The sequence below is a fragment of the Anolis sagrei genome, chromosome 1, assembly GCF_037176765.1.
Source record: "Anolis sagrei isolate rAnoSag1 chromosome 1, rAnoSag1.mat, whole genome shotgun sequence".
Taxonomy (NCBI): domain Eukaryota; kingdom Metazoa; phylum Chordata; class Lepidosauria; order Squamata; family Dactyloidae; genus Anolis; species Anolis sagrei.
In genome coordinates this window covers 61802819-61824789 of record NC_090021.1, presented here as the reverse complement: position 1 = coordinate 61824789, position 21971 = coordinate 61802819, and the positions used below count along the sequence as shown (strand labels likewise).

The following is a 21971-nucleotide window of genomic DNA, read 5'->3' as shown; positions in this document are numbered from 1 at the left end:
ACAATTCCTAATAGCTGGTAGCCTGGTAGGCTGTTAGAATTGTGGGAGTTGAAGTCCAAAACAACAGGAGGGCCTAAGTTTGCCTGCTGTTGTTTATTCGTTCAGTCGCTTCCGACTCTTCGTGACCTCATGGACCAGCCCACGCCAGAGCTCCCTGTTGGCCGTCACCACCCACAGAATCAAGTCAGTCACTTCAAGGATGACATCCATCCATCTTGCCCTTGGTCGCCCCTCTTCCTTTTTCCTTCCATTTTCCTCAGCATCATTGTCTTCTCTAAGCTTTCCTGTCTTCTCATGATGTGGCCAAAGTACTTAATCTTTGCCTCTACTATCCTTCCCTGCAATGAACAATCAGGCTTTATTTCCTGAAGTATAGACTTGAATCTTCTTGCAGTCCAAGGCACTCTCAGAATGTTCCTCCAATCCCACAGTTCAAAAACATCTATCTTCCTTCGCTCAGCCTTCCTTATGGTCCAGCTCTCACATCACTAGGTTACTATGGGGAATACCATTGCTTTAACTATGCAGATCTTTGGTGCCAGTGTGATGTCTCTACTCTTCACTATCTTATCGAGATTGGTCATTGCCCTCCTCCCAAGAAGTAAATGTCTTCTGATTTCCTGGCTGCAGTCTGCATCTGCAGTAATCTTTGCACCTAGAAATATAAAGTTTGCCTATGCCTGCTCTAGAAGGACAACTGTCTGCTAATGGCATGGGGAATAAGAAGGGCCATTAAAATATAGAATTACTTAACCTTCTGGCTATTTCATGGGCCATGAAAATCCCCTTCTTAAACAGATAGACAGCAGTCAGATCCAGTACTTGTGAGGGGAAAATTGTTTGCACCCAGGCTCTGATAACACAGTAATTTAGCAGATTGCTGCTCTGGGCCCTCCACTGGGTGTTAAATAGAAACAAATAAGTAGATCTATTGCAAATTACCTGGTGCACTTCTTGAGCTCAGACTGAGAAGCAAAGACTTTTATCTTAATAAAAACAGCGTAGGATCAATTTATTCCAAATAAAACTATTTCTATCAAAGGGGAACGTACAGAAAAGGAGGTTTCTTTGACTTCTTTCACTATCCCCTTTTCTAATTTCCTGTCTGCTTATCAAGATTTAGCCTTTCCTATAGACTCTATTTAATCTAATTGTATAATAAGATTGGGGGGGGGGGGTCTTACTTTTTATTATATTTGTCATAAATCCCTTCAATTCATATAAATACCATATTATGATTTATATTATAATACAAGAATAATTTGCACAGTGCATTTCACAAGCCATAGTCAAGAAAAATTCATTATCAAGAAACATTGAACTGAAAAACTCCACGTAATTAACTATTTAAAGGGTGGTCGTTTTTAAAAAGTTGTTTTATGCTAATTGCACTAAGTCATTTTAAAATAAGCAAGATGTATTTGTCAAAAAAATCTCTTCCTGATAGTCAGTAACAGCAACAATGACAAATCTTGAGAAATTAAGGGAATACGCTATTATTGAAAATTATTGCATTTGAGAACAAAAGTCTGTATAACATTAAAGTCCTGAATTCATAATCACAGCCACAAGCGTGCAACCTCAGAGTTCTAAAAATGTGTATAAATGAGCCCGATGTATTCACAATTGCGGCAATAGTGTAGGACATTGTATTGTCGAAGGCTTTCATGGCTGGAATCACTCAGTTCTTGTGGTTTTTTTCGGGCTATATGGCCATGTTCTAGATGCCTCTAGAACATGGCCATATAGCCCGAAAAAACCCACAAGAATTGAGTGTAGGACATTGTTTCTTAAATTGTACGTCCGGCCCACGCCCATTCCTGCAGCTAGTCCCGCCTTCTATCCCAGGTGAGTGAGTGGCGTGATGACATCACTAGGAGTTCCCCCCTCCCTCTTTCACATTCTAACTGTCGGCTTCTTGAGGCTGTTTTCCAGGCGGAATCTCGAGGCGTGCCTAGGTGGCGACATGCGCTGAGCGTCTGGATTGAGCCCTCAATGGTAGGAGTTCGAATCCGGCTCAGGACGACGCGGTCACTGGACGGTCCCCTCAGAATTTTTGGTTTTTATTGGATAATAAAAATAATGATGATTCCTTCTACTTTTGTCTGTTGTTTCTTTTTTATGATGGCGCATAATGGCTTGAAAGCATGTTTTTTAGATTACCAATAGGAATATGACCCATGTCAAACCAATTTTGGTTTTATTTTGAATTTTATTGAATTGTGTTCTTTTTCCAATTAATTAAACATCCATGCCGCTCGTAGTTCCCTCTGCTTTCTCTGAGACCACCAATATTTCTGATGATTTCCATTTTGACCACCTTCTCAATTCATCATGTGCTTGCAATATTCACAAGGTTCCTTTCTCCGTCGCCTTGTACAAAGGTGCTTCCATTCATGTCACGCTGGGAATCGTGTTCCAAAATCACGGTGCCTTGGGAGCTGATCTTCACAGGAGCTGCCTGTCCTTTAGGAAGAAGAACTGGATTGGAAATATGGATGGAAAGCACCGTTCTCCGGTGTGGAAAAACCATCTTTTGGATGGTTTTTCTAGGGAGGAGGTGAACCAAGGCTGAGAAAGAATGACCCCAGAAGGACCATCTTCTGGATTTTTCCCAAAATGGGAAGATTGTCTAAACATGAGGATAGATATCCACCTCAAATATGGTCAAGAAACATTTCCTGAATCAAAGACTTGCAGTTGTGCTGTACTTTTGATTTATTAAAAAAGATTGCCAGCAATATGGCCCTTGAATTAAGGAAGAATTCTGAAAAATATTTAAGAATCAGAGTATTGGTTACATATTCTATATTTCATGTCAAATTACTAATAACGTTCTGGTATAGTGGAAGAGTACAATATAGTGACACATCCTGTGAATATTGTGGTATGCTACGGAGGCCTGCGCTGACCTCTTCTTGCAACGGCCTGCCTGCCTGGCTTCCGGGACCAGGAGGTGCTGTACTTTGAACTGGCTTGTGCTGAATGAAGAGAGCAGGGGGTTGGACTAAATGAACTCCCTTCCAAATCTATCGTTATTAATAATAATATTAATAACAAGGCTGAATGGCCATCTTTCGGAGGTGCTTTGACTGTGCTTTCCCTGCATGAAGGCAGAAGGAAGACAGTTGGACTACAGAGCCTTTACAGCTCCCTTCCAAAGCTGCTGCTGCTGCTGCTGCTGCTGCTGCTTCTTCTTCTTCTTCTTCTTCTTCTTATTATTATTATTATTATTATTATTATTATTATTATTATTATTAAATTTAAGGCTGGTTGGCCATATGTCAGGCGGCCCTTCACTTTGCTTTCCCTGCATGAAGGCAGAATGAAGAGCGTTGAACTAGAGAGCCTTTAGAACTCCCTTCCAACTCTCATTGTTGTTGTTGTTGTTGTTGTTAATATAATCATTACTAATATTATTCACATGAATATTAATTTAACCTATCGACCCCTCTATTAATGTAATTTTAATAAGAATGTATCTGTTTTCCTTTTTCAAATTGACCAGTAGCTGCTGCGTTTCCCACCATTGGCTTACACTCGAGTCAAGAAGTATTCCCAGATTTTTGTGAAAAATTAGGAGCCTAGGCTTAGATTCGGGTTGGCTGATACTCGAGTATATACAGTAAATAAACAACGAAATACAGAAATAATATTTTGGGAATCGATCTGGACAGGAGCTTCCCGTCCATTTATTTATCGTGTCATCAGTAACCATACCATTGTATTACATTTCCAACAGAACGAAACAAACACACAGATTTAAAAAAAAACACAGATTTTGCAAACTTGGTAGTTGGTTAAATGTCCTTTGACCAGTATCTGGCCACTTGGAGTGCCTCTGGTGTTGCCGCAAGAAGGTCCTCCATTGTGCATGTGGCAGGGCTCAGGGTGCATTGCAGCAGGTTGTCAGTGGTTTGTTCTTCTCCGCACTCGCATGCCGTGGATTCCACCCTGTAGCCCCATTTCTTAAGATTGGCTCTGCATCTTGTGGTGCCAGAGCGCAGTCTGTTCAGTGCCTTCCAAGTCGCCCAGTCATCTGTGTGCCCAGGGGGAGTCTTTATCATCTGGTATCAGCCATGAATTGAGGTGCTGGGTTTGGGCCTGCCACTTTTGGACTCTCGCTTGCTGAGGGGTTCCAGCGAGTGTCTCTGTAGATTTAAGAAAACTATGCCTTGATTTAAGTGGTTGACATGCTGGCTGATACCCAAACAGGGGATGAGCTGGAGATGTCTCTGCCTTGGTCCTTTCACTATTGGCTGCTACTTCCTGGCAGATGTCAGGTGGTGCAATACTGGCTAAACAGTGTAATTTCTCCAGTGGTGTGGGGCGCAGACACCCTGTGATAATGCGGCATGTCTCATTCCCGTCCATGAAGAGCAATAACAATATGTGAAAAAGAGCCGGAGGGTCCAGTTAATTAGGATTGCTTTTGCTCTCGGAAACACAGCCTGGGACCCATGGGCAAGTCTGTACAAGTCCGAAGCGTGGCCGTCCCTGCTTATCGGTCTTGAGCGCTCTCCTATCCGTTCTGAACAAGGGCCGTAAGCCCACAGGCACTAAGCGGGGCCATCCCAGGTTCAGATTTGAATGGGAGTATGTGAATGGACGCTAAGCAGGACCGGCCCAGGCTCGGATTTGAATGGGAGACTGCCGCTGGCGCTAAGGGGGGACGGCCCAGGTTCAGACTTGGATGGCCTGTGCTGTTGTCCCTAAGCCCTTAGGGCCCGCCCCCTCCTTCCCTCCCTGGGCGAGTCCTGCCTTCCAGCTTGCTGACCTATTGATCTTGGCCACGCCCAGGCATGTAGCCGGGGGGGGGGGGGCTTGAGGGGCTTCAGCCCCCCCCCCCCCGAAATTCTCATGGTGGTTCGCGAAAAGGCCTTACTGGTGCATTATTTAAACATGTTTATTCATATCATGATCTGATCACCATACTCAATATATCCCATATGCATGGGGGTATTGGGGTAATGATACAAAAGGTTTGCTAGGCTAGACCCTCTTTCACTCAGACGCAGCCCCCCCCCAACCCCCCCTGAAAAAAATTCAGCCCCCCCCCCCCCCCGAAACAAAATCCTGGCTACGGGCCTGGTCCCAACCCCAAATAAGAGTCCTCTTAGTTCAATATTAGGGTTGCGTAATATCAGGCTACAATAAAAGGTTTCTGAATGCCACCTACACATTTTCCTTTTTGTGGGTTACAACTGAAGCATCTTTTGCAAACTCCACTGTAAACACTGCACAACAGATTTGCGTAAATGTTACAACAGCCACTAGGTGACATTCAAAAAACTTTTTAGGTAAAGGGAAAAGTTTCACCTTGACATTAAGTCTAGTCATGTTTGACTCTGGGGGTGGTGCTCATCTCAGTTTCTAAACTGAAGAGCCAGCGTTGTCCGTAGATGCGTCCAAGGTCATGTGGCCGGCATGATTGCATGAAGCACCGGGTACCTATTGATCTACTCACATTTGCATGTTTTTGAACTGCTAGGCTGGCAGAAGCTGGGGCTAACAGTGGGAGCTCACTCTGTTTCCCGGATATGAACTGCCAACCTTTTGGTCAGTAAGTTCAGCAGCTCAGCAATTTAACCCACTGCACCACCGGGGGCTCTCAATTTTTGTTAATTTTTTTGGAATCACAACACTGAGCTGACCCAGTTTGAGAACAGCACTATAAACAAATGTCTTGGCTAATGTTGTAGATTAGCTAATTATTTATGTATACATACCTAAGTAGCATCTCCCGGCCCAGCCCCTTCCACCTTGCCTTACCAGGCAATATTGAAAACGGCAGATCTCTTCTTCTGTCTATGGAATATAGCACACTGGCAGCAATTTGGTAACACAGGATTTAGGGGAGGAACGTTTACAATCTCTACATATTCTCTAGAACAGAGTTTCTTAAACTTTTCCACTCACAACCCCTCTCAACCTGAGAAATTTTTACACAGCCCAGGTATATAGGTATATAAAATAGATATAAGAATTAAACATTTACTGATAACAAATCAGCATTTTCAAACTTTACTGAACAGCTTGATTTCCATTTTTATGGAGTACAGCAGAAGCATTTTCTGATGGGTTCTCTGTAAACTGCACTATGGATTCATGTAAATGTCTAAGTGGGGTTCAGAAACCTTTTACTGTTGTCAAATTTTCCATGACCCCAACATTGAGCTAAGGGGACCCCATCTTCCGCAGAGTCCACTGAAAACGCTGCATGTTGTTGCTAACAGATTTGTGTACATCAGGCTGTTTAGCCTGTTTAGCAAGCCTTGCAAATGCTGATTTGTTAGCAGTCCATCATTTTCATACCTATTTTAGATACCTATACATCCAGGGTCACCTAAACATTTCTTGGGACAAAAGGGGTTGTGAGTGGGAAAGTTTTAAAAGCTCTTGTTTATAGTTTTCTACCCTATTCTGCTCAAAGAGTCCAAAAGTTATAGAACTTTTTTACTCAGACTGGTAACAAGGACTAACAGATCAAACTACTTGAAGTCCTTCAAATGACAGAAGTCTGAACCAGAGATCTCCTCACTGTGCAAAACGAATCAATATATATCAGGATTGGGTTCCAAATATAATTAGAGGGTCAAGTGCTGAGGAGCCCCCAGTGGTGCAATGGGTTAAACCCTTGCGCCAGCAGGACTGAAGACCAGCAGCTCGGAGGTTCGAATCTGGGGAGAGCGTGGATGAGCTCCCTTTGTCAGCTCTAGCCTCCCATACAGGGACATGAGAGAATTATCCCACAAAATGGTAAAACATCAAACATCTGGGTGTCCCTGGGCAACGTCCTTGCAGACAGCCAATTCTCTCACACCAGAAGCAGCTTGCAGTTTCTCAAGTCGCTCCTGACACAAAAAAAGTGCTGAGGAAAACAGATCAATGAAGAAATTCTTCCAGTGGGTTTTGTGTCTCCCTAGCTAATATTCCTTGACCTGTTTGGAGTGCCACTGTACCTCAGTTATAAGATCTGCACACATTTACACTGATTGCAAAATCTGAACTCCTGGCACTGTTTCTGTTGTGGAGATATTTCTAGCCTGTGTGGTTGAGGAAGACAACAAACACAGATTTCCATTATCAAAATTAGCTTGCCCCCCCCCCCCCCCCCCGCTTCCCAGCCTTAACTCATGAATTTGAAAAAAATAATAACAAACACATGTTGCCTCTTAAAGGAAAAGTTTCAAAATGATGATTTTGTTTTAATATTAAAGGACTTGCTTCCTTTTCTTTCGTCTATCCAGTATAAACGATAATTGTTATGCTTACAGAATTAGTGGTCCCGGGCACATATTGTAACATTTTCAACATACTATGAATAAATAAGCCCACAAATGAATCAAGTTTTTCCCAATATATTTTAATCATATTAGTCCTACATGATAAAAATTTACAATAAAAATAAAAAAAGATTTCCACATCTCTGTAGTAGAGTTTTAGAAATATACAAAGGGTCTTCCATATAATGGAAAACTAGAATGATTGATTTCTTCATGTAAGGTTCTCCTTCTGGGTGAAACAAGTTTGTCTGTATCTTCAGACATAGCGCTGCTGAAGCTGCATTAGGAAGCATTTCACTGCTACATATTATTTGGTGCGAGAAAAGTAAGAGTAAACCCTGTTCTCTTTGGAAGCCCATCACGCAGCTGGAAATCATGTTGTTTGTTCTGCTGATATCTGGTCCCTGGCGGCTTGAACGAGTTCTGAAAGACCCGAAAAACTTTTGATGTTGTTCAACTGCAGACCCATCTTCTGCATCTAAAAAAAGACATTACGGTGTTTTTTTTAAATTTTCTAGCCAAAACCAGAATCTCTCAATTGCTTTATAAACAAAATATCTATAAGGCAAATATCTATAAGGTTTTGTCATATGCTCACAACTGGTTTCAGTCCATTTCACAAACTAGTTTCAGGCTTGTATAATCCAATGGCATGTAAAAAATCAGAAATAATTATTTTTACTAGTGGATTAAACATCTCTACTGAGCATGAAATGGTGCTAGATGAAGAACGGTATTCCAGTTCCCGCTGGACTGATACCTGTGGTTTTACCTACTTGTATCCAGCAAAATATGTCCTTTCTAGGAATTTTTGAGATCCTTTAAGCGATTCTATGGTATGCTCCTGCTGAAGTTTACCACATGACACTTCTGTAAGAATTGTCTAGGTCTTCCAGGGTGACTCTATGATAATCCTGACACAAGTCATTCATTTCACTAAGGTTTACTACTATTTTTAATTTCCTGTTTTCACAGTAAGTTCAATAACATATCCCCTATAGATATGGATGTCGTATTGCATAACAACTAGTTACAAAATTGCATCTTTTCAAATAAATATGTTGAAGAATTCTACTCCTGAAGCAATGCTAGAAGCACTCAGATTGGTGAATACAACCACAACATTACAAAATGGACGTTGCATTCCTCCCAAAGGAAGCAGCATGGGCGTCCATTTGGATCTGGCCTTGCTTTAGAAAACCTAAGTGGCTTTGACAGAGTTCATAATATTCATCAGCAATGGCAGATTGCTGACTTTCTCCCGCATGACAATATGCAAAGCATTCTGATATTTTTTAGGAGCCATTTTCTGATTCCTCCTAACTTGGGAAATTGGGAGGGAAGAGGCTTTTATGGTGCTGTACTGTTTTTAGTCTGTTTCAATGTGAGATTTTAATTGGTTTAAATGTTGCTATTTAATATTGTTTCTATTTTAATCTTAATTTACCATGTTTTTTTATTTTATCTGTTTTAATGTATTCTCTGCCTTTTTGTAAACAGGACATAAATACAGTAGTGAATTGAGATAATAGACGGGACATCTGTTGGGTCCTGCGGCATATATATAAGAATGATTCCTAGTCTGAGGCAAGAATTAATTTAACATGGAAAAATGAGAAAATGGAGCATATTCCCACCTCTAGGTGTTTCTGGTGCCAGTCCAATGACTCTTTAGCTCTTTCCAGGCGTTTTAGGGCTTCAGCTATTAAAAACAGATTGATTTTACTTGTTCTAAGTGTGTTTTTCATGCTCTTGGTTCTAATAATTTCATATTGATTTTGATTGCTGTTGTGATTATTACCCACTCAGAATTTTTGTGAATGAACAAGATCATAATTCCTGTAATAAATAAATATCTATGGATTCGCTCAAACTTTTAATCATGCCAACAACATTAATCCATGCCTCTATTTGATATTTAGCGGAATCCAATTCAAAATGATGACCTTAGCCAGAAAGCTTCTATGGAATTCATTACACACAAGCATTTTGACATTTTTTACAGATTAAACAAAACAAACAATTTCATTTGCAAAAGGCATTCATTTTAGATTACCTCAAAAAACAGAGTTTAACATTTATGAGTTACTACAGAAAAATATTAAAGCTTCCTGTATGATTGATTTAGATTTCTTATCTAACTGCTGTTGGAAGAAGGAATAAATGTTAATGCTGTTTGTATCACCTTTGATTAAGTAATATATAAATTTATTTAAGGAAATTACACTCTATTTATTTATTTACTATATTTTTACCCCACTCTATCTCACCCCAAAGGGGACTCAGAGCAGCTTCCAGGTTGGCAATTATTCAATGCCACAACAAACATAAACATATAAGTACCATATATACCATACATTAAAATAAGTAAAAAATCATAAAAAATCATGACATATCAATACATTAAAATAAGATGTTAAAACAACACAAGATCCAACCAGGAGCCATTCCAATTGTGTTACAACCACTTCATGGCTGCCTAATGCACTGTGCCATTCTCCGAAAGCTTGGTTTTTAGTTTCTTTCTAAAGTTCAGGAGGGAGGGAGCTGATCTAATTTCATTGGGGAGTTCCACAGCTGAGGGCCACCACTAGAAGGCCCTGTCCCTCGTCCCCACCAGTTGCACCTATGAAGGAGATGGGACCGAGAGCAGGGCCTCCACAGAAGATCTTAGCCTCCGAGGTGGTTTATAGAGGGAGATATGTTTGGATATGTTGTTTGTCATCAACATGTTAATGACCTTAGGCTTTCCTTGCCTAAGAAAAACCTAAGAAATCCATGGGGTCTCCATAAGTCAAAAGGCACACATACAAGCTTCCATCCAAAAAAATAATTGGTCTACAGAGGGACACCATCAGACATCTACTTGATCAAGGCAAGACAAACTGTTCCCTAAAGAACAGATCAAGAAATGGAGGGCCATCCAACAAAACTTAGCCCATCCAACAACACTATTTTTGTTTGCATCCAGATTACCTGTGTACCGTAGTACTCCACATCCAGAGCCAACTGCAGGCGGATTTTATTGTCATCACTCATGCCTCCATTTAGAGATGCACTATTAGAAGTCACCGTTTTTCTGGCCTGTTTAAGCCTTTTCAAACTTTCTTCCATCTTCTTTACAGAATTCAGAATATCTGATATTGTCTCAAAGTATCTGAATATAGACATTAATAAATTGATTAGAACATGGACCTTATGCAAACAAAATAATTAATTGCAGAGAGAGAGAGAAATACCCTGCTGTAATCTGATGTGAGCATACAGACATGAAAGGTATCGAAATGAATGCAACAATACCCTCCTCTCTTCAGTTAAGTTCAATGGAAAATAAAGGGGCTGGCTAGAGATTATTCAACTGTTATAATTGCACCCATCCTTCATCTAACTTGAAAAATAAGAGAGAAGACATCAGCTTTCAATATCTGTTACAAAACTGTGATTTTACAGATGAGACCACAAGTCCACAGTGAAAAAAATCCCCAGCAATTTATTCAGGGCCAGATCCATGTTTCACCTTGTTAATTTACTTTTGAAGATTAGGGATAGGAATCGATATAAATTCATTTCTGCACATGATCAATATACATTTCCTTGATATCGGCAGTACTGATTTTAATCAATTTTGCAATTAGACTAAAAATACACTGAAAATAAATTGGAGTTATGATGTGTGTTTCCCTTAAGGCAACATGATTCCCTGACTTCCAATCCCCAACACAGAATGACAAAATCAAGTTCTTTGGAAATAATGCATACTGGAAAACAGGAGCAGCAAAGCAACATCACAAAAATCTACTGGGAAGGTGTGAAAAAGCCAAAATGAGTTAATGACAGGGAAAGCTGACTTACAACTATTTACACCATTGATACTTATTGTCTACAATGCTGAATCCCAGGGATGAGGAAAAGATAGGATACATATAAATTAATAATTCGATCAATCAATGATTGACAGTGGCTAGTCAAAATTTTGAGCAGTTGTATCTGGATTCTACTGTAAGAGTGAAACTGGAACCTTTTGTAAACAAGGTGCTTCTTTCAATACTGAGATATAGTAACTACAAGTCAAACTTTATTTCTTCACCTCTTAAGAGTGAAAGGAAGCCCATTACATTACCTCTATTTCACTATTGAACAATGTAAAAACCCTCAAACAAATGTTGGGTCAGTTTTTAATGTTGACTTTGTTCTGTAACCTTGCATCAAGGTTTTACTTACTTCTGTGTACTTCCACTGAGGGCTCCTTCAAGCCACTGGTCAATTATAGCTGGTTTTAAAGTGTCTCTGTACTCATTCTTAAGCTGATAGAAAGGTTTAAGGGCACTGTCAACATAAGGCAATGCCTTGGTTGGCACCTCCTGGTTAAGAAATGAGAACAGAAAGGGTGTTATTTTGGCATCTAGAGCACATGTTTCAAACTCAAGTCATGCAGGCTGAATGCAGCAACAGAGATGGCAGAGTTCTGTTCAACATAAAGCAAGTAAGAATGAGCTACTAATGGGATAATTTCCAGGGTTGCACAGACATATATTTGTGATGGAAAGTTTGTTTTCTAGCATATAAGTGATCTGAACTATATCTCTGAAGGCAGCACTACTCTACACTGTAATAAATCAGTAAGATTTTCCTCATGTTAGGGGCTACCTAACATTTCAGAAGAGAGGCTACAAAAATGAAGACTCTTTTCCTGAGAAACAAACACAATATTTGGTTTCTTTGAGGTATCTCAAACAGACTTTACTTTTAGGTAAAGAGAGCTATAATGACAGAAAAGAATTCTGTATCTCCACATTTTTCTCCAAGAATCAACAAATCAAAGAAATTTGAAATGCTATTGTTAGCTTCACTAACAGCATCGCTGATGGCGGAAGAAAAATTTAGTAAACAAATACATAGCAGGTGAAAGAAAAGTGGACAGCTTGTTCTGTCCTTTTTTTTTTTTTTGGTTGTGGCAGGAGCGATTTGAGAAACTGCAAGTCGCTTCTGGTGTGAGAGAATTGGCCGTCTGGAAGGACATTGCCCAGAGGACGCCTGGATGTTGTGATTTAGCATCCTTGTGGGAGGCTTCTCTGATGTCCCTATGTGAGGAGCTGGAGCTGATAGAGGGAGCTCATCCACGCTCTCCCCAGATTTGAACCTGCGACCTGTCGGTCTTCAGTCCTGCTGGCACAGGGGTTTAACCCACTGCGCCACCGGGGGCTCCTTCTGTCCTACTAAAAGGTGAGGAACAAATGGATAATGAAGCTACTATATTCCATTAGACGACAGTTCATACAGATAATACAATTCTTTTAAAATGAGAAGCTCCCTACCTTATTGGTTCTTCTATACAGTCTTGGGATTTCTAGGGCACTTTTCAGGCAACTGAAGCAAGAATCACTTAAATCCTGAATTATCTTATTGTTTAAAGTTGGCCAGCAACCCAATAAAGAATCTTTTGAATCTTCCAATGCTCCTGTAAAAGGGGGGAAAGGTGGTAAAATCTGAGTTTGCAAGATCTACACATATTTTTCAACCTTGCCATTTCAGAACATATCAGAAAAAAAATATGGTGGAGGGGTATTGCTTATGATGCTATGCTATACTTAGTCATTTGCAATGTTCTTATATGACAGTATTACCTACGTTGCATACCAAAACACTCTGTGCAATCTTAAAATACTATCTGATTTCCTAACTGGTCAGTCACTCAGGAGTGTCCAGTGGTGTTATAGCGCTTTCTACTCCCCCCCCCCCCCGCCCGCTTTTCATTTATAAAATTAACCAAAGTATGATGCTTGCTTTGGCATTTCTGCTCTTCATCAAAACCATGACCACAAAGAGATACACAAACTCTCTGACAGTGAGAACATAATATGTGTAGGTAAAATACTACATCATAATTTGTTCCTGAAAAGAAAGCTGGAGGAGGGTGGCATTCCTCTACAAAAAGGACAAAGATAACAGGACAGGGAAGAGCAAGCTCATGAATATCTCCAGTCTTTTAACTGTTGTATGTTAAAAACCAGAAGCAGGTAGCACAAATGAAATACAGTGCAATTTGGAAAGGATGCAAACATGACACACCAAATGCCGATTATTTTCTTGAATCTAGATTGCTTGATCATGTTCACTGGAAATTGAACTCACTTTGAATATACATGTGTGTGTGTGTGTGTGTGTCCTACATTTTACCTGAGATGCAGGCTATGTCTTTGAAGCCAACAGATTCAAATTTTGGTTTGATAATTTCCAACAGTTCAGGCAGCTGTTTGAAAGAATAGAAAAATTAAGGGTACATTTAAATCCATTTTCTTGTCATTTTCACATCCAAAATACTAAAGAGAATGTCTTTTATTGTATAGTATATAATTGTATTCTTCCTGCCCAAAGTACCCATATAGAGAAAACAAATTCACACTGAAAACCATTACAGTGCTCCAGGCAAAACATCAAGAAAACACGTAACAACTTTATTCAAAACAGTCCATTTGCTCCTTGAAGCATGTCATTAATTAATCATAGAATCATAGAATCAAAGAGTTGGAAGAGACCTCATGGGCCATCCAGTCCAACCCCCTGCCAAGAAGCAGGAATATTGCATTCAAATCACCCCTGACAGATGGCTATCCAGCCCCTGTTTAAAAGCTTCCAAAGAAGGAGCCTCCACCACACTCCGGGGCAGAGAGTTTCACTGCTGAACAGCTCTCACAGTCAGGAAGTTCTTCCTCATGTTCAGATGGAATCTTCTTTCTTGTAGTTTGAAGCCATTGTTCCGCATCCTAGTCTCCAAAGAAGCAGAAAACAAGCTTGCTCCCTCCTCCCTGTGGCTTCCTCTCACATATTTATACATGGCTATCATATCTCCTCTCAGCCTTCTCTTCTTCAGGCTAAACATGCCCAGCTCCTTAAGCCGCTCCTCATAGGGCTTGTTCTCCAGACTCCTGATCATTTTAGTCGCCCTCCTCTGGACACATTCCAGCTTGTCAATATCTCTCTTGAATTGTGGTGCTCAGAATTGGACACAATATTCCAAGTGTGGTCTAACCAGAGCAGAATAGAGGGGTAGCATTACTTCCCTAGATCTAGACACTATGCTCCTATTAATGCAGGCCAAAATCCCATTGGCTTTTTTTGCCGCCACATCACATTGTTGGCTCATGTTTAACTTGTTGTCCACGAGGACTCCAAGATCTTTTTCACATGTACTGCTCTCGAGCCAGACATCCCCCATTCTATATCTTTGCATCAATCTTAAAGAGAAGAGATCAAAAAGTCCATTCAAAACAGATTGTACAGCACACTAAAGAAGGTTTGTGTTTCAAATAGGAATACAAACATATTAAATCTCACCGAGGTTGACAAAGTTTTAAATTTCAAAACTTCCTGAATAAGACCAGTCTCAAAGAGTGCATCATATGCTCAAGAGACCTGGGGCCCTATTTATTTATTTATTTATTTATTTAGTACACTTGTATACCGCTAATATCTCAGCCTAAAACGGCGACTCATTGCGGTTTACAACATTTAAAAACAACAATAATTCCGATTAAAAATATAAAACACATACATATACAATACACAGTATTGGGCCATCAATACAGACCAATGCATCTCTTAATTAAAATCATAATCCAATTTCGTTGTCTATGATTGCCAGTCCTTGATCAAAAACTTCATCGCATCGGATTAGCCGAATGCTTGCTCAAACATCCATGTTTTCAGTTGACAGACAAATACATGAAATGTACAAACCCAGTCCTGAAGGTGATCCAAATCTGCAGCGACAAGAACAAGTTGAGTGGTGGATATGGAAGGCAATGGCTGGGTATCTGGAGCAGATTCATTTCCTTGGTCCTCAACTGAGCCTAAGTTCAATGGAGTTTCCTTGGTGCTGCCTGCCAATGTTTTCCTATGATCCTTTGTACTTTCATTAGAGATGGGCCTGAGTAATAGCTGTTCCATCAAAACAACATTAAAATATAGTGACAAAGAGAAAAGCATCTAGATATCTCTCTCAGTCTGCTAAACAAAGTGAAACATATGTAAAAATGTAAAGGTAAAGATTTAGTCGAGTCTGACTCTGGGAGGTGGTGCTCATCTCTATTTCTAATTCGAAGAGCTGGCTTTGTCCGTAGACACCTCCAAGGTCATGTGGCCGGCATGACTGCATGGAGCACCATTACCTTCCCACCAAAGCAGTACCTATTGAGCTACTCACATTTGCATAATTTCCAACTGCTAGGTTGGTAGGATATGGATAAAAAGGAATCTTTGAAGCACCTTTGAGATTAACTTAGAGAAATAAGTCTACTTCATCAGATGTAGGAGGGAAGCTACAAATTGTACAAATGATATGCATGAATAAAAGTAGAAATGCAAAAATGCTGTAATATCTTTTTGTATACTGAATCCAGACTAACACAACAATGTCTTTGGATTCTGCCACTTTGTGTAGTCATGGTTAAGGATCCCTGTTTTGAATGGATATCATAAACATAGGAACTGTCAGTACTTATCTTGATTGCTATAGGGAGAATAAAATAAGTCAAGACAGAATAAACCAAGTAGACTGCCTTTTGTAGTCTGTAAGATATGAAAAACCCTTTCCTCCTAGCTGTGCTATTCCAGATAGACAGAGATATTTTGGCCCAAATATATTGAAAGATGGTTCATGATGGTAAGAGAGAAAATATTTACTAGGCTATGCTTAAATAGAAATATGTCCCATTATGAAGATAAATGGAGCCCCCACTGGCACAGCGGGTTAAACCGCTAAATTGCTGAACTTGCTGACTGAAAGGTCGGCAGTTCAAATCCGGGGAGCGGGGTGATCTCCCGCTGTTAGCCCCAGCTTCTGCCAAACCAGCAGTTCAAAAACATGTAAATGTGAGTAGAACAATAGGTACCGTTTTGCTGGGAAGGTAACGGTGGTCCAGGCTGTCATGCTAGCCACATGACCTTGGAGGCACCTACGGACAATGCTGGCTCTTCGGCTTAGAAATTGAGATGAGCACCACATGCAGAGTCAGATACAATTAGACAATGTCAAGGGGAAACCTTTACCTTTATGAACATAATGAATGAACATTAGGCATTATTGATGTGACAATTGCTATTAAGATTTAACAAAGCTCAAGGAATTAACACTTCCATGTCTGTGTGTTTACACAAGTCTGTTTGGAGGTGAGTAATGCCTCAACAGATGAAATTGAATTTCTTGATTGGCAACGTTAAGTGGTTATGGATATGATACAAGGAGCTCCATTTAAGATCATGATGTTCCCCTACACATTAACTAAAAAACCCGTTGACGAGACGCAGTCTTTATGAAACTGTAACATCTTACTGGTCATATGATGTAATGTACTGAATGTGTGATGTGATGCAATTTGTGATGCAAGTTTAATGTTCAGACATGGACATGTGTGTGCTTTTCTCTTATAATAGCATAAAGGTTGACCAAAGAGACTCATTGTTCTGTGTAAATATGCTGTTATCCCAACACTTAAGAAAGCTTGAATTATGTATTCATGTTAGTCTGCTTGTCCAGTTTTAACCATTATTATTAATCGAGCATTTGGGGTGGTTAGAAACTGATAATGGAGGCAAAGAAAAAAGCCACATTTTGTTTATTGGCAAGAATCCTCAATTTGCTCAATCTAAAAAGGTAGTTATGGGAGATCATGCCTGCTTCAAATGGGTCAACTGAACAAACCTATAATTAAACAATTACCATAATCATTAATCTGGTCATTCCAGGCAATTTTTCTAACATCCCATTATAAGAGTACGAGAAAAGCAGAACTATACAAAAGTGAGGGGTGGCTGTAGTTTTCCTTACTTCGTTAACAAAAACGGAATAGCGTGCTACAATTTGCAGTGAAAGCTTCCAGAGGCGAGGGGCTAGCAATGGCAAAAATATCTGAGCTGACCAACATTTCTGTAGACTTTCCCACACCATATGCGTAGCCAAGAGGTGATACGGGCTGCCACCTAAAACAGAACATTTAAAGATAATTGCATTATTTATTTATTTACTTATTTATTTATTTACTTTGCTTGTATACCGCAATTTCTCAGCCTTGTAGGCGACTCAACGCGGTTTACAACAAGAGCAAAAGTCAATCCAACAGCATACAAAATTTAAAAACCATTAACAGCATAATATACAAAATGACACATCAATAACAACACATTAACGTCTCGTAACTAGAATTGTGATCCAATTCGTCTTCCATAATTCCGTTTCCTATATTCATCGTGTACATTGCATTGTTTAACCGAACGCCTGTTCGAACAGCCAGGTTTTTAGTTTTCTTCGAAACACCATTAACGAAGGGGCTGATCTAATGTCCATGGGAAGGGCGTTCCACAGCCGAGGGGCCACCACAGAAAAGGCCCCGTCCCTCGTCCCCGCCAGCCATGCCTGTGATGCAGGCGGGATCGAGAGCAGGGCCTCTCGATCCCGCCATTATTAGCCGCAATCCAGATTTCTAATGGAAATACACATTTCTACATGTAATATGCTGTTTTCAAGATTAACTAGATATTAGACAATATGTATAACCAACATGTTTTCTTTTATTTTCTTCTTTCCAGTCCATCATCTATAGCATTTGTATAACCTCTATATTTCAACAAAACTGACTATGCAAATTTCAGTCCTGACAAAAAGCAAATAGCAACCCTTTCTATCCAGTCTTATATGTGCACATTAGAAACAGGCACAGGAGACAGAAAGGGACAATGGTCTCTTAACTCATGCTCCATTAACAGAAACACTACTCCAACATCAAGGTTTATGCCCAAAAGGCACTGGAAGTCTTCTGCACTTCCATCACAACTCAGTTTTCTTTGTTCCAAGTCAGTAATTCTTGTTCCACATGAATTCATCAATACTATCCAACCTCTGGCTGGAACAACAGCCAAAATTTCTGTCATACTTTTATTTCATTGATGGAAAAGAGAAAAAAATCTCTTGCATTGCTTTTTGGAGGTTGTCCAAGCAAAGATGCTGCTTTCATTTTTAAGGAATAAGTGAAGTAAGCAAGATGCCACTGCTATAAATATGACAGAAATAATTATGAAAACCTTTCCCATTATTGTAATGAAAAACAAATACTTTTCGTTCTTTGTCTAAACCAAAACACAAATGGTAGAGAACAGCTTTACCTGGAGCCTCTTTTAATTCTTCAGAAAGGGCAGATTCTAAGGCTCCTGCAATTTCTCTAAACCTGTCAACAGAATGACATTATGTAAGGCTACAGTAAAAATATCAATGAAATTTGTATTTTGCAGCTTAACCTTAAAATCTTTAGCTAAAATTACCTGTAATACATCTCAAATAAGAGGCCTTTTTGGTGACTGTAACCCAGTGGTGAATCACCATCCTCTGAGAGAAAAGTCACCACTGTGTTCTCAAAGATGAACTGAGAAAAATATGAACACCTTTTTATCCTCCCAAGTGTTTTTAATTTTAATGTCTTTACTTTAGTTGTATCAATGATCCCTTCCCACTCATTGTAGTATAGGTAAAGGTAAAGGTAGTCCCCCTGACATTAAGTCCAGTCATGTCTGACTCTGGGGTGTGGTGCTCATCTCCATTTCTAAGCCGAAGAGCCAGCGTTGTCCGTAGACACCTCCAAGGTCATGTGGCCGGCATGACTGCATGGAGCACTGTTACCTTCCCGCCGGAGCGGTACCTATTGATCTACTCACATTTGCATGTTTTCGAACTGCTAGGTTGGCAGAAGCTAGGGCTGACAGCGGAAGCTCACGCCGCTCCCCGCTACCTTTACCTTTACCTTACAGGCAGTACCCAAGTTACAAACTTGTTAGATTCTGTAGATTTGTTCTTAAGTTGAATTTGCTTTTAAGCTGGAATGGCAATGTTTTAATGTGTAATTCCAGACAAACATAGCTTTACATAGCATAGGGAAGGGTTAACACCCCCGTGTTGTCTGTTTTGCTGTCTGTGCCCCTGTTCAGAAGATTTCACCTCACTTTTTATCTCTTTGATAACTGGATGGATTATTTTTTTTAAATGGCTTGTTGTGGAAACAAGGATTGGTGAGAAAGCTTCAGGGGAGACCCTTTCCCCCCATGATAACTCTTTCAGGAGTGAATTTCCCTTCCAAGGGGTAGATTCCTCTCACTTCCTGTTGTCTCACCTCTGTTCTTAACTATGAGTTGTTTGTAAGTCCGATATTTGTATTTCAAGCACTGCCTGTAGTTCATTCTGAGCCCCCACTGGCGTAATGGGTAAAACTCTTCTGTCGGCAGGACTGCTGACTGAAAAGTCGGAGGTTCGAATCTGGGGAGTGGAGTGAACTCCTGTCTGTCAGCTCCAGTTCCTCATGAGGGGACATGAGAGAAGCCTCGCACAGGATGGTAAAACATCTGGGTGTCACCTGGGCAACATCCTTGCAGATGGCCAATTCTCTCACATCAGAAGCGACTTGCAGTTTCTCAAGTCACTCCTGACATGAAAAAAACAAAACAAAACAAAACTCAATTCTTAACTATGAGTCATTTGTAAATCTGATATAGGTGGTACATGAATAGTATGAATAAATAAACAAAGTTTCTGCCAAATAGCGGGTCCAGTAAGTTTTTAAGCAGAGATCAGGAAACAGAGAAATGGAAAAAGAAGATATGAGCCACCACTCATGTCACTCATTGCTGAACAAATCTGTCACTTGGAGAGACTTGCAGGGATGTCTGAAAAAAACCATAGCAAAGCAGCTTCCTGGGAGCTCTCAAGGAAACTGTCATGTTTCCTTTATTATGAGGCCCATATTCATTTATTCAGTGCATCATAATTGTACATCCTGGCTGTTCATGTTAATTCTTCCTGCTCAGATTATAAAGGAGGTTGGTAGACTGCAAGGCTTGAGGAATCAAGTTTAGGCTCAGTTGACAGCATGTGCCTGGTAGAGAAGACCCAACAAGGATTTCTCCCTTTATTAACCCCCTGAAAAGTTCTGCCAGGTTTTCCTAATAACTCTAGTTTCGGGGGGTGGATGAAGTAGGTGAGTTTCAGATGAAATAGTGAGCCAGAACCAAATTTAATGCTGAAGTAAAAATACATAATGATAGAATATTACACCGAAAATGGAAAGGACTAATTTGAGGAACTGCATTTTAAAGCATTTCTTTGCCTGAACAAATAAGCTATCATTTACACTGAAGAGAAATGGAGAGGTGCTGCTGAGTTCTTAGATTTGCTTTAGATGACCCACGGCTGGGACCTATGACGGTGGCACCCACCAGTTTCAACGTGTTTGCTAATGTACTTTGGCACCAGGTTCTGCAAACAGTTCTAGGGGAAATAAATCAATAGTTCTTTCTGATTCCTTGAACTTTTTGTTTAAAAAAAGATAAGCTTTGCAACTGCAATGTTAACAGAACTGTTCTTTGTTGGGCTTTGTGGATACAAAAATGGATAGTAAATATGGCTCACTTATTTAACACAATATTTTACAGCAGTAAAATATTGTTTGCTCAAATTTAGTAATGGATTGAAACACTGATGATGGAAGAGTTAAGATTGCTGAGGTAGCCCAGACTGTTTTTCAGATACACAGATATGTTATCGGGTAAATCAGAGGAAAAAATAGAGTGTTGCAAGGCAAGCCAGATGGTTGCCTACTTTAGGGAGAAAAGGTGAGAGTGTGTGCTATCTTATTTAAAGCACAGGCCCAACATGGAACTTTTCTGCATAATTTCCGTTTAGCAAAGATGCATGTTGTCAGTTGCTCCATGGTGGAATATAATCCAGGCTTCTTCCTGTAATGTATTTTCTGACTGGAATAATATAATCCTTTCTCTCGAACAGTGTTTCTCAAACTCTGCTCCTCCAGGTGTTTTGGACTTCAGCTCCTAGAAACCCCAGCTGTTAGGATATTCTTTGCTGTTGTGATTTTACTGACATGGTTCATTACCATCAAGAGAACTTACAAGTAATTGCTGAAGAGGACATTATATTAATAAATGTTGCAAAGTTATATTTTAATGCTCTAGGTCAAGGCTTCTTAAAGTTTACATGACAAGAAATCCATTTACCAGTATAATTTGGGTCCTGAGCCCAAATGTTGGGATCATGGAAAATTTGACAACAGTAAAAGGGTTCCGAACACAACTTAGACATTCACATGAATCCATAGTGCAGTTTACAGACAACTCTTCAAAAATGCTTCTACTATACTCCATAAAAAGGCAAATCAGCCTGTTTAACAAGCCTTACAAACATTTATTGAAAATAAATCAGCATTAACAAGCCTTGCAAATGCCGATTTATTATCAATAAATGTTTGATTTGTATTCCTATTTTATATAACTATATACCTGGAATCACGTAAAAATTTCTCAGGCAGAAGGGAGCAGTGAGTGGAAAAAATTAAGGAGCCCTGCTCTAGGTAACATTGCACACTCTTGTTCCACAGCATTTCATGATTTAGCTTTGGTTTGTAATTATTTAATATTTTATTCAGTTTAAAAACAAAGAACATAAGAACAAGCTAGTTGTGTAGTGATCCAACCCAGTTGGCATTTGGTTAAAAGATTTATGTTGCTGATAAAAGATAACACTTCATCTATTTTATATGTTTCATCATCTGAACACTATAATTTCTAATTCCCACCTATCTTTATAAGAACCTGTATCTGATTTGGGGCCCCTGGTGGCATGGTGGGTTAAAC

The 21971-nt window shown here is 39.8% G+C and overlaps 1 protein-coding gene across 1 annotated transcript in view; it reads right to left on the bottom strand.

Annotated features, from left to right (window-relative positions):
* Positions 1 to 7345: 7345 nt before the first annotated feature.
* COG2 (component of oligomeric golgi complex 2) overlaps positions 7346 to 21971 on the bottom strand; it is a 32238-nt gene continuing 17612 nt past the window's right edge. The window contains exons 11-18 of the mRNA XM_060753799.2: positions 18444 to 18505; positions 17113 to 17264; positions 15024 to 15224; positions 13464 to 13536; positions 12602 to 12744; positions 11508 to 11647; positions 10263 to 10443; positions 7346 to 7764 (exon numbers count right to left, since the gene is read on the bottom strand). Of these exons, the coding sequence (XP_060609782.2) occupies positions 7660 to 7764; positions 10263 to 10443; positions 11508 to 11647; positions 12602 to 12744; positions 13464 to 13536; positions 15024 to 15224; positions 17113 to 17264; positions 18444 to 18505 (1057 nt within the window). The 3' untranslated portion in view covers positions 7346 to 7659. The remainder of the gene's footprint in view (positions 7765 to 10262; positions 10444 to 11507; positions 11648 to 12601; positions 12745 to 13463; positions 13537 to 15023; positions 15225 to 17112; positions 17265 to 18443; positions 18506 to 21971) is intronic.